The sequence below is a fragment of the Budorcas taxicolor genome, chromosome 5 (assembly GCF_023091745.1).
Source record: "Budorcas taxicolor isolate Tak-1 chromosome 5, Takin1.1, whole genome shotgun sequence".
In the NCBI taxonomy this organism is placed as follows: Eukaryota; Metazoa; Chordata; class Mammalia; order Artiodactyla; family Bovidae; genus Budorcas; species Budorcas taxicolor.
In genome coordinates this window covers 104,800,267-104,818,356 of record NC_068914.1, presented here as the reverse complement: position 1 = coordinate 104,818,356, position 18,090 = coordinate 104,800,267, and the positions used below count along the sequence as shown (strand labels likewise).

The 18,090-nt window shown below is 38.9% G+C and overlaps 1 protein-coding gene across 1 annotated transcript in view; it reads right to left on the bottom strand.

The window, feature by feature from the left end:
* CFAP54 (cilia and flagella associated protein 54) overlaps positions 1–18,090 on the bottom strand; it is a 324,333-nt gene that overhangs the window by 106,024 nt on the left and 200,219 nt on the right. Inside the window, exons 49-51 of the mRNA XM_052640302.1 lie at positions 13,387–13,594; positions 9,848–9,927; positions 8,059–8,228 (exon numbers count right to left, since the gene is read on the bottom strand). Of these exons, the coding sequence (XP_052496262.1) occupies positions 8,059–8,228; positions 9,848–9,927; positions 13,387–13,594 (458 nt within the window). The remainder of the gene's footprint in view (positions 1–8,058; positions 8,229–9,847; positions 9,928–13,386; positions 13,595–18,090) is intronic.

Here is an 18,090-nt window from a genome sequence, read left to right as displayed (position 1 = left end):
GTTATCTTAAGGATATTAAATGAGGTACTTAGTCTTTTATATGCTCAAAAATATGTATTGAGCGCCAGCTATGGGCCAGAAGCAAATCTAGGGGTTATGGATACAGTACCTGACCTCACAGCGTTGACATTCTATCGAGAGCAGGATGCTCTTAGCAAAGAGGAGTGCTCAGCAAACGGACGGTATTCAGTGCATCCTTGCTATAAATCCTCCTAGCTGTCATTATTGATGTATAAAGTTGGACAGGGAAAATGCGAGGACTAAATTGATTTTTTTTCTGAGTGGTTAACCAGCATCAAAGTTTTTCAGCCATTACTGAATTTCAAACTCTCAGGATTTTACTCAGCCATTAAACTGGTTTAGATACTTGTATTTTCTAAAATATGGCTTGTGATGATCTAAATTTACTATTTTTTAAAAAAATTAAAATCAAATAAGCAAGCAAGAAACAAACAAAAAAACCATAATGTTGATGGGGTTTGCATACAGATACAGAATCTCCTCTCCCCTACACCCTTCCTCCCTGAAGGCTACATACACTTTTCTAAGGCACTTTGTTTATTGAGTAGCTTCAGAGTTAGCACAGGATAGCAACTAGAGAACTTAAAAGAAGAAAACAGTACTTATCTCACTCTTCTGATCTGAAGGCCTAATTCTGATTTCAAGAGAAATGAGATACAAGGTTTGGAATCCTGCAAACCTCAAAACTTAGTGAATAAAATATAAACATACTGATGTGTCTTAATCCACCTGGTATTGCTTAGTTGCACAATGGAAAACTTCTAGTTTCTCCTCTGCACTAAGCAGACAGAAAGTGTAGGAGGATTACTGACTATAAACAGTCTGAATCCCAACAGAAGGACATTTCATTCTGACACAAAATTAAAAGGCTCAAATGTTATCCGATTTAGACAATAAATTAAATACAAAGGAGAATAGAAAGGAACATTTAAAAAAGAAGAAGACAGGATTCTGAAATAGAGAGGCAGCCTTGAAAGGAGTAGAAATACAGTTTGCGTAACTTTGATCCCATTTATTTCTTATTAACATTCATGACAAAAATGGTCAGTTTGTTCTCATAAAATCTATGTGACTCACTCCACCTGTCACCCGAGGGAATGTGCCTTTCAATTTCCTAGACACATAATTTTATTAGAAGAACCATGAAATGTCAAGCTAACCATCATTTGGAAAAGGGACTGTCCAACACTCTCAGCAGCGCCCAAACAGAAGCTCACAGAGGGTGAAGTTCACCTGCAAAAACACATTCATCCTGACAGTAGGCTTTCCCAAGTGACAACACTGTCACTAACAGCCAGCAATAGCAAAGTTTTTGCAGGTTTTGTCCCAAGGGCCTGGCTCATGGACTTAAAATTGGTGCAATTCTGGTATCCTTGCATATTATTTGCATACATCTATCTGGTTGTCAAATTAAAGTTCTGTTGTGACATTCCTTTCTATGCTATTTTTTAATGTTTAGTTTCTCATTTCATTCTTCTTCACTAAAGAAAAAAAAAAATCAATCTTATCCTCCATACTAAAAGGGTATGTATAAGATATGTAGAGAGCTGGGGAAACAAAGAAAGTAAGAAACAAGAAATATTTTCCACAGTTGCTATTGCTCTCTGAGACACAGTTGGGAAAAAACAGTTCCATTTGCCACCATGGGAAACATATATTCATTATTTTCCATATATAGATACACATATATATTCTATATAGTGATAACACACATAACCATATATATAATATACATTAAGATATATAAATATTTTCTAAATATATATTTACACATTATATATTCAAATCATTTATTTTCTATAGGAAATAATATAGTAAAAGTTCCTTTGTCTTCAAACTTCAGTGGGGAAAATGGTGTATTATTATGTGTACTTAGTCACTCAGTCATGTCTGACTCTTTGCAATCCTTTGGACTGTAGCCCACCAGGCTCCTCTGTCCATAGAATTTGCCAGGCAAGAATACTGGGGTGGGTTGCCATTTCTTCCTCCAGGGGATCTTAGCACCCCAGGGATGGAAGCCATGTCTCCTGTGTCTCCTGCATTGCAGGCCAATTCTTTACCCTCTGAGCCATGTAAGTCTATTTTAACCAACTACCAGTATAGTTTAAATATAGTTACAAATGTGACAATACTTTAAACCAGTGGGTCCCAAGTTTTTTTTTAATCTCAACACCCATTTACATTCTTAAAAATTATTGAGAACCATGCAAGAGCTCTATCAATATTTACCATATTGGAAATTAAATTGAGTCATGTTTAAATTCATTAACATTTACTAATTCATTTAAAAATAAAAACTCATTACATTTTAATATAAATAGTATGTTTTATGGAAAATATATTTTCAAAAACAAAAAATAGTGAGAAAGATGCCACTGTTTTTGCATTTTGTGAATCTCTTTAATATCTGACTTGAAAAGAGAAAATCTACTGAATAGAAGACTAGTCAGTCTGTTGTGACATAATGTTTGGCTGAAGTGCAGAAGACTAGGCCTCACACAGATAGTGACTGGACATGGGAGGAGTATTTTAAGAGCCTCTTCAAATAATTGTGAATATTCTTCCTTGATACTACACCAACATGTGACAAATGATATGCTTAGTTGCTCAATCATGTCAGACTCTTTGTGCTCCCATGAATGGTAGCCCACCAGGCTCCTCTGTCCATGGGGATTTTCCAAGCAAGAATACTGGAGTGCATTCCTGTGCCCTCCTTCAGGGGATCTTCCCAACCCAGGGACTGAACCCAGGCCTCCTGCATTGCAGGCAGATTCTTGTCTGAGCCACCAGGGAAGCCCAACAAATTATAGTTTCTTAAGTTTGTTGCTATGTGAAATGTAATAACATCCACTGATGTACTTTCCCTACTCAGTTACATAAAACCTAATGGTCTTTCTTGTTAACCAGGATTTGGGAACATCATATGTGGTCATTTAGAAAATATACGCTTCCTGAGTTACACAGATCCTCTTGATGTTGAAGCATTTTGTTACACATTTTTCAAAAACAATGCCCATTAATGTCACCACCAGTCTCATCCAAAAAATCTAAGCATTAGAAAACTGTCAAGCTCATGATGGCAAATACAAATTTTCCAAAACTCCAGTTTTCTCATGCAAGTTTAGATTTTATCACTGGCAACAAAAACAATTAGTTGTTTTCCTAGAAATGGCATGTTCATTTCACTCATTTTTAACAAAATACCTGTCAAATACCCAAGTCTGAATAATCATGGTTTGTCAGTTGTTTTTACAAACAGAAATGTTGTTCCATGAGAAAAACAGCTTAGCCAGCTCTCAATTCATCCACATGCGTTCTCTTCCTCAAGACAGCCATCAGACTGTGCTACACAGTGAAAGTGCTTGAGGTACACGTCCCACTTAATATATTCCCACAGATTATTACAAATTTATTTAAGAATAGGTATTTATGAAGGTAACAGATTCTACTGATTCAGCAAAAGCATTCTTAAGTGAATCTGCCTTTTTTTTTTTTTTTTTTATTGCAAGCATGCAGCAGTGAAGAACAGAAGGACAGCTAGTTTGCTTTGGTGTCACTGCTTTGATTCATGGTGAGCTGATGGAAGTTTTACCACTGTTGCTTTTGCAGCATCAGTTGCAAATAACAACACACAGAAAAGGCAAAAAAAAATCTTCATTTTATAAACTATTATACACATAGTTTACTACGTTATAAACTACTATAAAAATAGTTCTAACCTCACAGACCTCTGTGAAAGAGTCTCAGGAACATCCAGAGATCTGCAGACCACATTTGAGAATCACTCCCCCAAACAGACTTTATGGATTTTCATCACTGCTTAGAAACCACAAAAATTTATAAATTCCCCCAAACCTGTACTGTCTCTAATACAAAATCAAATTTAGATGTGGACTCAGTAGAGCCCAGCGAGCCACAGTCCATGAGGTTGCAATTAAGCGACTGAACAACAACTAGGGAAAGCTTCCAATCAAGGCAATGATGAGACGATTGTATGTTACCAATCTAAGCACAAGCAAAGGGGGGTTTCTGCTGAACTGACTTCCCCTTCGCGAAGGCTGCAGAAGTGCTTCTCCTGTTTAAAGAGAATGGCCATCTAAAAAATAAAGTCCCTTTCCAAATTCTGGGTCCAATGCATAGAACCTAATGCACAGAATTTCAGTATACTGAGAAAGGAGAGGAAAAAAATTACTTCCATCTAATTTGATCATTTCTTCTTTTCATTCAATGATTATATTTTTCAGTTCTAAAATCTCTAGTTTTTTTTCCCCTAAATTCACCTATTCCTTTCATAATCTTGTCTCATTCTCTTCCATCCTTCACATCTTTGAACAGTTCATTTCTTGGGCTGCAAAGTCTGCCATTTATTGTTTGCTCTCTTCTGAGGCTGTTTCTTCATTTGGTTTATGATATTTGCCTCTGTGCTAACTTTACCGGCAGTTATTTTCCATGGGAGTTCCGCATTTCCTAAGTTAATCTCTATGAGACAACTTTGGCTTTGGCTTTGCTCCAGCTTTGTGATGTCAAGACCAGTTTCAAAGTTAATTTCTCAAGGTTTCTGCATTTCATTGTCAGTGCCAGTTTGGACCCTGCACTTGCCAAAAGCATCCATCTGAGGAATTTGTCTTGGGTTACTCTTTTTCCAACTATACTCAGGGCAAGCAGCAAGCAGGTTCCTGGCTAGTCCCCAAAGACCTTTCTGAAATCCCAAGCTGGGGGATAATTTTATTCTGTATTAGAGAAACAGAGAAGACTGGACTGGGATCCTACCCCTCTGTGTACACATTATATCAGAGCATCGAATTCACTCTCTCTACTGGGTCATTTTCATCAGTATATAATACATTATTGTTGCTCTCATCTCAGAAAAACTTGTCTTGATCCTACTTCTACCAACTTCACCCTATTCCTCTAATTCCCTTTACATGAAAATTCCTCAAAAGAATCATCTTTACTTGCGCAGTCCAATTTCTCTCCTCCCGTGTTATCATAAAACCACTCTAAACATGCTCTTTCCCCATTACCTTCTAAAATTACTCCTGTCAAAGTACAAAGGACTGGTGATGTCCATGTTTATAAATCATCCAATTGCCAATTTTCTGTTCTCATCTCTACCTGGAGCTCTCTACCTAGAGCTCTTGGCACAGCTGATCACTCTATTCTCCTTGACACACTTTCTTCATGTGGTTTTCTGGATTTCATAATCTCTTGGGGTTTTTTTTGTTTTTGTTTTTTGTTGTTTTTTTTTTTTACTAGTCATTTCTTCTCAGTTTCCTTGGCTGGTTCCTCATTTTCTCCCCAATCTTTTACCACAATCAACCCTCAGTCCTTGGTCTTTTTCTTTCATTTATCTACTCACACTCCTTAAGGAATCTCACTCTTTATAAAGGCTTTAAGGGACTTCCCTGGTAACTAAGATTCTGCTGCATTCCCAATGCAGGGGGCTCAGGTTCAATCCCTGGTCAGGGAACTAGATCCTACATGCCCCATGCCACAACTAAGACCTGAGGCACCCAAACAAATAAATAAATACATATTTTAAAAAACAGAGGCTTTAAATACTATTTATATTCTAAAGACTCCAAGAATATTTGATATTGCCAATTGTACCTCAAAGGGACATCTCAATCTAAACATGTACAAAATGTAACTTTAAATATTTCCCCTAAATAAGCTGCACCTCTGCAGTCTTCCCCATTTTGGTAAGGGACAATTTCTTTTGTAACTCTTCTCTTTTCCTCACTACTCTACAGCTAATGCATCAGCAGATTCTAACAGCTCTATGTTCAAAATATACCCAGAATCCAATGACTTATCACCACCCTCAGTGCTACCACCCTTTTCAGAGCCACTAACATCTGTCTTCTTATTATAACAGCTTCCCCAGCTGATCTCTCTGCTTTCAAACCCTTGCTCTCCTACAATCAATTCTCCACCTGACAACTGGAGTCATCCCTTGGAAGTGAAAATCAGATCATGTCATTCTTCTGCTCAAAACAATATAATGACTCCCCAGTTCTCTCAGAGGAAAAGCCAGAGTCTTCACCTTGGCCACAAGATCCCTTATGATCTGCCTCCCCCACCAAGTACATCTTTGAGGACCTCTGAAAACTCTCAATTGCTCCATTCTAGCCACAAGAGACCCTGTGCTATCCCTCAAACATGTATCAGGCATGTCCCCACAGTCTGCAACACTCTGTCTACAGGTATTTGCGTGGACAACCCTCATGTTTATTTGTTCAGATGTCACCTCATCATAAAGTCTACCCTGACCACCCCAGATTTGGGTTATATGTCAACACTGATGCCAAGCACATCAAGAAGACTATGAAGAGGTTGATTACCTCCATAGGGAAACTATCCAAGAAGAGCACTGCAGCCTCCCAAATAGGTTGAAAATGTCTAAAGAGGAAAGAAAAAGGTAACTGACTGGGCTTTATGGTGGTTAACGGGCAGTGCTGGGTTAAGGTTTAGCACGTGTGGGTCAGGGTCTGTGTGGTTTAGACTTCCCACCAGCACCAAAGGAGGGGGTAACTAGGTTTTCTTCTCTGCTTGTCTGGGCATGGGGCAGGAGAAGAGGGAGTGGGAGCAGTCAGTTAATGAACATCTAAATGGAGTCATTCTCTTTACTACAACAGCACAATTTTAAAAGGATAAACTTCCTCCTCCTCCTGCCTTCAGATATTCTCCGTAACACTTATTTTTGGCCACACTATACAGTTTACCTAACTGTTGGGTTTACAGTTTATTGTCAGCCTGTTTATCTTCTATTAGATTATAAACTCCATGAGGGTAGAATTTTTGTCAATATTGTTATGTATTTTTTTGTCTACTGGGATACAGAACTTAGGACTGTGCCTAGCATATTGTAGATGCCCCTAAATTATTTTTTTAATGAATGAATGAATGTTAATATAAGAAATTTGCTCATTATTCAAAACATCACTGTTGAAAGTATACTCATGATAGAGGTGATTATCATAACTGATATGTGAAGCTCATATTTCTATATTATTCAATATTAAAATATCATTGAGAAGTATTTTAACTATTCAAGTGTTTATATGTCTAAGAGCTTTTGAATACAGAAACTATATTCTATTTGTCTTTGTATCCTCAGTGTCTAGAACAGAGCCCAAGAAAGAGGTACTCAGCAGACGAAAAAGAGTGAGAAGTGATCTAACCTAGGTCTCCCATACTGCAGACAGGTGGGAGAAGCCCCCGGTGGCACTAGTGGTAAAGAACCCACCTGCCAATGCAGGAGACATAAGGGATGTTGTTACAATCCCTGGGTCTGGAAGATACCCTGGAGAAGCACATGACAACCCACTCCAGTCTTCTTGCCTGGACAGTCCCATGGACAGAGGAGCCTGGCAAGCTACAGTCCATAGGGTTACAAAGAATCAGACATGACTGAAGTGACTTGGCATGTCAACAGATACTGGTCACTATAAATGAATCAATCAATGAACAAATCAAAGGAAAAATCTGACATTAGCAATTGCATCACATTTTAAAAATCTGCCACCTACAATAGTTTATTCAGTGGTTCAGCACAGCATAGTTCATAGTAACTTTTTAAAAATAGAGTTAATTTTTAATAGTGTTATTGGTTGTTCATTGTTATTGATTGGAAAAAACACTCCACAGGTGTAATTTGTAAAAAACTATAAAGAATTGGACAGGGAGGCCTGGTGTGCTGCGATTCATGGGGTCGCAAAGAGTCGGACACGACTGAGCGACTGAACTGAACTGAACTGATAAAGAATTTAGATTCTGCCTTTTAAAAAAATAGATTAATTCTTAAAAGGAGAGGTCTGTGAATTTGCTAATGTTTGACATAAAACATCCGAGCTATGTGCTTTAATAAACCAACTCATTTGTTGAGGACTATAGTTTTAAGTGTAGTAACATGTGGAAAAAAAACCCTGAATCCTAAGTCCGCTCTATTAATCTAGGAATTTTTGAAGCTTACATAAAATTGAGATATACTGAACAAATCAGGGTGAGGAAGAAGCCATGTGTGCAAATACTCGCCTGTATGCTGCCCGGTGTCTCTGCAGGGCAATGGCAGCCAGCTGCAGTCTGACCTCCACCACAATCTCCAGTTCGCCAGCACAACACTGAGAGAGGTCCTTATGGCTTGGATGTTCCATCTCTGACAGAAGGGTGTTGAGCCTGTCTTCAGCTTCTGTCAGTAAAATTGACTAAAGAAAGAATACCACGCAGTCACCCAAGTCCAGACATAATACAAACCATGTCTCATCCTTACTCAGCAAATAATTTTTATGTACTAAAAAGTAACAATGAATGGAAGAGCCAAAAGGAAATCTGAACAAAATCATCAGAGAAAGCTCAGTGAACAGGAAAAGTTAGCAGAGAATGAAAAGGGAAGTAGTGGCAGAAGTAAGGTGCAAGACAGTGACCCTTTACTGCACACACAGCTGATGCCCATACTTGCTTATTCACAGAAGCTGTGTTCTAGAAAGTTCCTGCCAACACTGAGTCAGTGAATGCTGAAGCATTACTCCTAGGGGAAATACAGGGATAGGTTCCTACAAGCCTCTGGTCACACCATTTTTTGTCAGCTGGTCAATATGTAATCTTGTTTAATGTGTGTCTATGTTTAAAGACACATAATTGAATATAGGGTATAGATTCATTAACCCTGAACTCACAGCCAGGAGCTCTATAACTCATGCCTGACTGAAGCTTGTCTAACATACACATGTTCTCCAAAAGGCACATCACAGCCTTCTTGAACTTAGGATTTACTAGACAGCACTTCAGCTTTATGCTTAGGGGCCATTTCAAATAGTGAAATGACAAAACCCCCACAAAAATGTGAAAAGCTTGGCAATAAGTACACCATGAAAAGGGATACTTGTTTACAGTATGAGAGTGGAAACGAAAAGTCACCATTGTCTTATTCAACTTGGCTGAGAATGTGCATGTCAGAAAAATCAAATTCTTCTCTGCTCTGTGCAGGTCCCCAAATAACCACCAAAGAGCCAAGGGTTTTTATTTGGAGGTTACAAGTAACTTTTAGCAGATAAGCAAATCAGCAAATACTGAATCTGTAAACAATGAGGATCAACTGTATTTCAAATTAAACTATGCTCATCTAACTTGTAATGTGAAGATAACAAGATTTTATAGTGGTCAAACAGTACTAATTAGCAAAAAAGAAAGAGCCCAACCAAACTTTCAAGGAACAGATCTCTGAAGACTTCTTTGTATAGGGCAATAAATATTATATAAGGACTAGGGTAATTTAGTATAATAGTTAAGAACATGATCTGTATTTTATCAATTACATGGCATTAGTGAATTTCTTACTGATCTGTATTTTATCAATTACATGGCATTAGTGAATTTCTAAGCCTCAATTTATTCAGCACAATATAGTTCAAAAATGATTAACAGGTACATCACAGAGTTGTGAGAATTAAATATAATGCAAAGTGCCTGTCATGTATAATAGTAAGCACTGAATAAATGGTTCTGTTGTTGTTGCTGTTGTGAATCACTGTTACAATTAGGAGATGCCAAACAGGATATGGAAAGCTTAGATCTCATCAAATAATAAATCTTATTTTCCCCAGCAACTTAACTGAGTTAAAAGGTCAAAGTCTGACATCACTCAGCATCTGCTTTTCTTATGGGGAGTAGACCAATCTCTGGCCCCAACCCATGCTTGGGAAAGACAAGCTAACAGATTTCCCAACAGTAAACACAAACCTGAAAGCTGGCCTGGCCAGGGTCTAAGAGTGGGCATTTTGGTAACTGATTCACTATGATTTGAGATTTTTTTTTTTTAACTTACCTTTAGTGTGCTAAGAACAAAGTTCTCTTTCAATTTTGTCAGATGACAAAGTGAGCCTCCCTCATCCTTTAAACACATCTCTACAAAACACAACATTTTAGAAGAACTACATATATCTATGGTTAGCTTAAATGTGAATTATAATTTATAAAACTTATCATTAGTTGGGAAATTTAATGTTTAAAAATCAACCACAATGATAATTAGAAATATATTGCTATATACAATGGTCCTCAAATATCATACGTTAGAAGACTATGGCTGATTTTTAAAACAAATTGTGTGGGTGTGTGTGTCAGTCACTCAGTTGTGTCCAACTCTATGACCCCATGGAGTAGCCCACCAGGCTCCTTTGTCCAAGTGATTCTCCAGGCAAGAATACTGGAGAATGTTGCCATTTCCTTCTCCAAGACAATTCTGAAAGGAACTTTCATATGTTTGTTGATGCCATTCAAGTTAATCGACTACTGATACAAAGTAGTGGTTCCTCACCTGGGATCCTATATGGTTCTCAAAGTATTCTGAGTCTTCTAGATGTTTATAATATCTCAGTAAGATCTCCTTGGAGGTGTTAGTACTGCTGATCTGCACCAGCCCCTCACTCTAAGACCAGAGAGTGAGACTGTTTGGAAGAGCACAATCTACAATCCTCAAACATCTTGACATTCCTACCTATAATCCAAAGCCAGCCCTCATTCTGAGCAAGGGAGAACTGAGACAATTTAGATCGCAGTCTTTGCCTGCTTTAGTAAGCTTGGCTTCTAGACTACAAGAGGGAGAAAAATGACAAGTCCTCATTTGACTAGGAATTAATGCACAAATGACCCACATAAAGAGGCTAAGTTTGCCAAGTGGAAGAGGGAGTCCAGAATAACATGGAACTGAACACTCTTGACTTCCTCCCTTTTTCCACCCTCAACCTACCTGGCTCTTCTCCTAAATTAGGAGGCTCTGGAGCTAGGGGTCAGCTGAGGACGAAGGAGGGCCCAGAAGAAAGATCTGGGTTGTGGTCTTCTTCCCTAAGGGAAAGTACGCAGAGAGACAAGGATAGAAGACAAATGCCTTGAGGCTGGTATGGAGAAACCCTGGGAAGAGTCTGCCCCACATCTTCCTCTGGCCCTCTTTGCCTCCTGAGCAGCAGTTCCATGTTGTATTAGGCCCCTCCCTCTTGGAGGCTCTAAACAACAAACTATGTTTTCACTAGCAGTCAGTTCCTAATCTGTTGGCCTGAAGTTAAAGTGTTAATCGCTCAGTCATATCCAACTCTGTGATCCCATGGACTGTAGCCCGCCAGGCTCCTCTGTCCTCAGGATTATCAAGGCAAGAATACTGGAGTGGGTTGCCATTTCCTTCTCCACAGTTGGCCTTACCATACCTGAATAATAATAACACTTACACTTTAAAACAGAGGTCAATATTATTCTAATACCAAAACTAGACAAAGACATCATAAGAAAGAAAGAAAAAACTACACAATGTATCATATGAATATGGATGCAAAAATCTTTAAGAAAATCCTAGCAAACAATCCAGGAATATATATAAAGATTTTACACCATGACCAGTGGGATTTATCCCAAGAAAGCAAGGATGATTAAACACTCAAAAATCAACCAATACACTCTATTGATAGAATACAAAATAAAAAACATATAATCATCTTAATAGACACAGGAAAAACATTTAATAAAACCCAACACTATATTTCACTTATATGCAGAGTACATCATGCAAAATTCTGGGCTGGATAAAGCACAGGAATCTGGAATCAAGATTGCTGGGAGAAATATCAATAACCTCAGATACACAAATGATACCACCATTATGGCAGAAAGTGAAGAGAAACTAAAGAGCCACTTGATGAAAGTGAAAGAGGAGAGTGAAAAAGCTGGCTTAAAACTCAACTTTCAAAAAATCACGATCATAGAATCCGGTCCCATCACCTCATGGCAAACAGATGGGTAAACAATGGAAACAGTGACAGACTATTATCTTGGGCTCCAAAATCTCTCCAGGTGGTGACTGCAGCCATGAAATTAAAAGATGCTTGCTCCCTGGAAGAAAAGCTATGACCAACCTAGACAGCATATTAAAAAGCAGAGACATTGCTGACAAAGGTCCATCTAGACAAAGCTATGGTTTTTCCAGTAGTCATGTGTGGATGTGAGAACTGGACTATAAAGAAAGCTGAGTGCTGAAGAATAGATGCTTTTAAACTGCAGTGTTGGAGAAGACTCTTGAGAGTCCCTTGGACTGCAAAGAGATCCAACCAGTCCATCCTAAAGGAAATAAGTCCTGAATATTCATTGGAAAGACTAATACTGAAGCTGAAACTCCAATACTTTGGCCACCTGATGTGAAGAACTGACTCACTGGAAAAAACCCTGATGCTGGGAAAGACTGAAAGCAGGAGGAGAAGGGGATGACAGAGGATGAGATGGTTGGATGCCATCACTGACTTGATAGCGTAAGTTTGAGTAAATTCCAGGAGTTGGTGATGGACAGGGAAGCCTGGTATGCTGCAGTCTATGGGGTCGCAAAGAGTTGGACACAACTGAGTGACTGAACTGAACTGAACTGAACTGAACACCCTTTCATGATAAAATCACTCAACAACTTAGGAACAGAAGAGAAATTCCTCTACCTGATCAAGGACAGCTATGAAAAACAGTTAATATCATACTTAGAAGTTTAAAAAAAAAAACTATTTTAAGGCAACATTATTACATTTGTAAAATGCTTATATAGTTTTATATGTATATATGGGCTATAAATTCCATCCATGGATATCTTATCCCATTGAAATATACACTATAATATGAATATGTAGTGCTTCTGCATATCCCTGGATATGGCAGTATCTAGAGATATGTAGATATTCCATATCCTGGAAACAAAATGAACACACAACAAAGTATTGGTTGAATAAATCATGGGATGTTCACAGCATAGAACACCACACAGCCAAGATAGGAGACAAAGCAAAGCAGTTGACTTGGGGTGGCCTAGCAAAGTTTTCTACATAAGAACTGCAAAAAGCAGAAAAATGAAAAATACATCATCTCTTAAGCAAATGACAAATCTGATTTTGTATGTGCAGCTGACCCTTGATCAACATAGAGGTTAGGGGCACTGACCCTCCATGCAGTCAAAAATCCATGTATAATTTATACTCGGTGCTTGGTATACACAGTCCTCTATATCCACAGTTCAGCATGTGCAGAGTCAACCAACCACAGATTTACAGTATTGAAATATTCACTATTGAAAAAATTTGATATACCAGTGGACCTGCGCAATTCAAACGTGTTGTTCAAGGGTCAACTGTACATAATATAAAAAAAGTAGACATATATGAAGATAAATTGGTGGATATGGCACCTAGACATAAGCACATATGTGTGTCATTAAGTGAACTCAGAGAAAACTATGAAAGAATACCTGCTAGAATGTTTATATGGACTATAGTGGGTAGAGTGGGGAATTGGAAGGGAAAGAAAATAAAAAAAGAAATAAGCAAAAATCAAATAAAACGTTACCTTTCAAGTTTGGAAGATTTGGTTTGCTTTTCTCATTCATAACTCCATGGCCGACTGGTTTCATTATCTGCTCTGGGACACAATTTATTGTTGCAGCCACATTTATGAAAAAGTATGCTTTAACAAATAAAAACTTATTTAAGAGATGTTGCTGGCTAACCGTAACCAGAATTACAGGCATGCCTTTATTTATTAAATCATCAAGTGCCTAAAAAAATGGAGAAAAAAATGAAAATCAGGAAAAGTAGTAAAATACTGTTTTCAGATATTATTAGCTTCAGTCCTTCTACAGTCCTTATTTGGCACAGGATGAAGGAATGGAGGGCTAGATATGAGGGACTGTAATTGGCAAGTCCATTGAGAGAGACATGACGTCATAATGATGCCATCAGGTCCACAGTGCTACTGCCGTTCCTCAGCAGTGGGCGACCTGCCCCAAGGTCAGCCCTGCCATGCAATGAGAGTGAACCTGGTGCTGGCATAGTGGAGGGGACAACTTAGCAAAATAGAGCAACTGAAAAAACTCACCAGCCAGGCATGTCGGCTGCTCTGCTTTAGCTCAAGTGAATTCAGGCTCACAGGATGGAAGAAGAGGAAGAACAGGTAGACAAGCAACCCCTTCCCAGCTTAGATTCTGGGTCAATCATGAGAATACCCACCTTGAGGACTCCCTCAACTTCCTGCCCCCTCCCTTGCACACACGCTTCCTTGGCAATTGTTCTAAGTGGTCCCACTTTACATTCCTGACCAGGCCTCAGTGCCACCTGTCATCATCCTACATTTTCCCAGTCCATTCACTCTTGCTGTCTCCTTAGACAACCACTTCATGCCCTTTTTGTTTCTAAATTCTAACACTTCCTCCCCAATGCCCCTCCCAGTGAATAACCTTGCTTCCTCTACTCAAATGAGCAAATTGAAGCAGTCAGCATAGTGCCCACAAACCCCGCAGCTCCACCTCCCCACGCACCTGCCTCACTGCCCTGCCTTCCTTCCTGCTTCCTAAGGCTGGTGCCACTACTTAGGTCATCAGGCCCATCCCCACCAGTCTGATGAGCCATTCTCTCCTACAGTGTAAGTGTTCCCTTTCTGACAAATGCCACATAATATCACTCACACGTGGAATCCAAAATATGACATGAGCAAACTCATCTATAAAACAGGAACAGACTCACAGACACAGTAAACAGAATTGTGGCTGCCAAGGGAAGGAGAGAGGGAAGGGACACACTGGAAATTTGGAGTTAGCATATGTAAGCTATTATATGTGGAATGGATAAACAACAAGGTCCTACTGTATAACACAGAGAACTAAATTCAGTATCCTATGATAAACTGTAATGAAAAAGAAGGTATATATGTGTATAACTGAATCACTTTGCTGTACAGCAGAAATTAATACAACATGGTAAATCAACTATACTTCAATTTGTAAAAAATGTTTCCTTTCTACAGAGACATTCTCATCAGTACACTGTCTTCTCCATTAAAAAAAAAAACAAAAACGATTAACTCTCTACATTCCGACTTCTCTCTCCATTTACTACCCGAATGTTCACTTCTGTTTACAACAACAACAACCTACAAGGTTGTCACTACTCCAATCTCTCTCCTTTCATTTTCTTGTAAACATACTCCATCCTTACATTGAAATCCTCTGGTCAAAGTCATCCAAGGCCTACTCTAGGTTAAATCCATGGTTCAGTTCTTAGTTTTCATAGGCAAGAATATTAGAGTGAGTAGCCATTCCCTTCTCGAGGGGATCTTCCTGACCCAGGGATCGAATCTGGGACTCCTGCATTGCAGGCAGATTCTTTACTGTCTGAGCCACCAGGGAAGCCTGCTTTATATGCTATGTTATGTTAATCTAAGACACCACTATTTTATATGCCAATTAAACATTCATATGCCTGCAACTGTAAAGTGCATTCTAACTGCAGAGCTATTAAATCTTTTATTAAAATGAATGTTTAAGACTTGGTGAATTACAGTACTGCATTTGTCAGCAATATTTGACACTATTAAACCTTCCCTCTTTTGAAAATGCTCCTCTCTTGGCTTTCAAGCCACCACACTCCCTTGCTTCTTTTCCTATTCTATCCACTCCTCCTTTTCAGTCTTCTTTGCTGGTTCCTGCTCTTCTCCTAGACCTCTAAGTATTGTAGTGTCCCAGGGCTTGGTCCCCTTCTGTATCCTCATTCTCTCCTCTCAGATGATCTTAATCAGGCTCATGCTTTTAATCTCATCTAAATGCTAAGTCCTACATTTTTGTGTCTACCTCCAACTTCTCTTCTAACTCAAGACTCCTGTAATCAACTTCTGACTCAATTCTTCCATTTAGAGGTCTAACAGACATCTCAAACTCAACATGTCCAAAATTTTATTCCTGATTTCCACCTCCCACCACACACACACACACACACACACACACACACACACACACATAAAATATAAGCTCTATGAGGACTGAGAACTTGTCTCTATTGTTTATTGGTTAATGTGTCTGATTGACAGCACCATAACAGTACCTGGCACACATAGAAGACTCCACAGATTAGCTAAAGTGATCCCTTTAAAACATAAGTAGGGCTTCCCTGATGGCTCAGTGGTAAAGCATCTGCCTGCCAATGTAGGGGACATGGGTTTGAGCCCTGATTTAGGAAGATCCCACATACTGTGGAGGAACAAAGCCCACGTGCAACAACTATTGAGCATATGCTCTAGAAACCAGGAGCCTCAGCTACTGAGCCCACGTGCTCTGCAACGAACGAAGCCACTGCAATGAGAAGCCCATGCACCACAACTAGAGAGGAGTCCCTACAGTCTGCAACTTGAGAAAAGTCCGCGCAGCAGAGAAAACCCAGCACAGTCAAAAACAAATGAATAATAATTTTTTAAAAAGTAGATCAGGCCACACCTCTGCCCTGAAACTTCCAGTGGCTGCTCCTTTTGTTCAGAGTAAGAGCCTGGATGATGAAAGCCTTACAAGGCCCTTCTCCATGTGGGCACCCCACCACTAGCCACCCCGTTACCTCTCTGACCCGTCTCCTACTGTTCTCCCATCACTCACACAACTCAAGGAACACCAGCCAAGGTGTCCCTCACTAAATAGGCAATCCTGCCTCAGGGCCTTTGCACCCACTGTAGCCTGTTCTAAGATTATTCTTTCTCCAGATTTCATATGATTTGCAGCGTTATCTGCTTCAGGTCTGTTCACCAGTGTCACCTCAGTGATGACTAAGCTGACTGCCTCATTCAAAATTACAATTCCAGCCTACCCTCTTTATTGGCTGCTAGGTTCATTCTCCCCTGAAGCATGGTTCACCTTCTAACATACTATATAATTTACTCATTTATAATGTTTAGACATATATCATATTTATTACTAGTCTTACCCACTAAACTACAAGCTCTTCAGAGAGCCCCTCAGGGGCTTGGAATCCATATTGTTGATTAACTGGTGCATTTATTTGACAGCTCAAGAATTGTGCCTTGTACACAACAGGCTCTTGGTAAATATTTGTTAAATTAATATAAAAAGCAGATGCCAGGACTATCAATTCTAAAAAGAAGGAAATTATTTGCCTTATGCAAACTGAAAAGGAAAAGTCTTATCGTTTGAGAGATTTTCAGCCAATGCTGGCAGTGGGGAGGTCTGTTGCTGTTGTTCGTTCTCCTTGCTTAACCTCTTGTAAAGGGCGGAAAACAATACCCACATCAGAACCAGACATGGAGCATCTCTGAGACTGATTTCATAACAAATGGTTGTACTAGGAAAATGGTTGACATTCTCCATCTAGAAAAAGGAACTTCAGACTGGCTAGGGGTGGAGGGATGTGTAGGAGAAGGTTTCTCGTTTTTATCCACAGCAAATAGTGATTTAATGAGCCCTGACAATTACACACAAACACTTGAGGATGAAAAGAAGATTAATTAGTAATGCTATGTAACACTCCTTTCTCTCTTTCTACAGAAAATATAAAATGTAATCTGAAGCATCTTAAGCAGACCAACAGTTCTGTTTTAATTAATTAGCTAATAGAAATCAGTTTTCCATTATACTGTCAGTGTCTTTAAAAAAAAAAAAATCAGACATTCTGTTTATACCCCAAACCACTTTTATAACCAAAACCAAAAGAAGTGTTTTCAGGATGCCCTGGCATTTATGACTGGAAAGAAATAAATATTCTGAAACATTCCAAGGTCTCAGAACACTAAAATTAAAGTTGAATAGAATTCTGGAAATAAAAGCAAAAATAAACAAATGGGATCTAATTAAAATTAAAAGCTTCTGCACAACAAAGGAAAATATAAGCAAGGTGAAAAGACAGCCTTCTGGAGAAAATAATAGCAAATGAAACAACTGACAAACAACTATTCTCAAAAATATACAAGCAACTTATGCAACTCAATTTCAGAAAAATAAATGACCCAATCAAAAAATGGGCCAAAGAACTAAATAGACATTTCTCCAAAGAAGACATATGGATGGCTAACAAACACATGAAAAGATGCTCAACATCACTCATTATCAGAGAAATGCAAATCAAAACCACAATGAGGTACCACTTCACACCAGTCAGAATGTCTGCGATCCAAAAATCTGCAAGCAATAAATGCTGGAGAGGGTGTGGAGAAAAGGGAACCCTCCTACACTGTTGGTGGGAATGCAAACTAGTACAACCACTATGGAGAACAGTGTGGAGA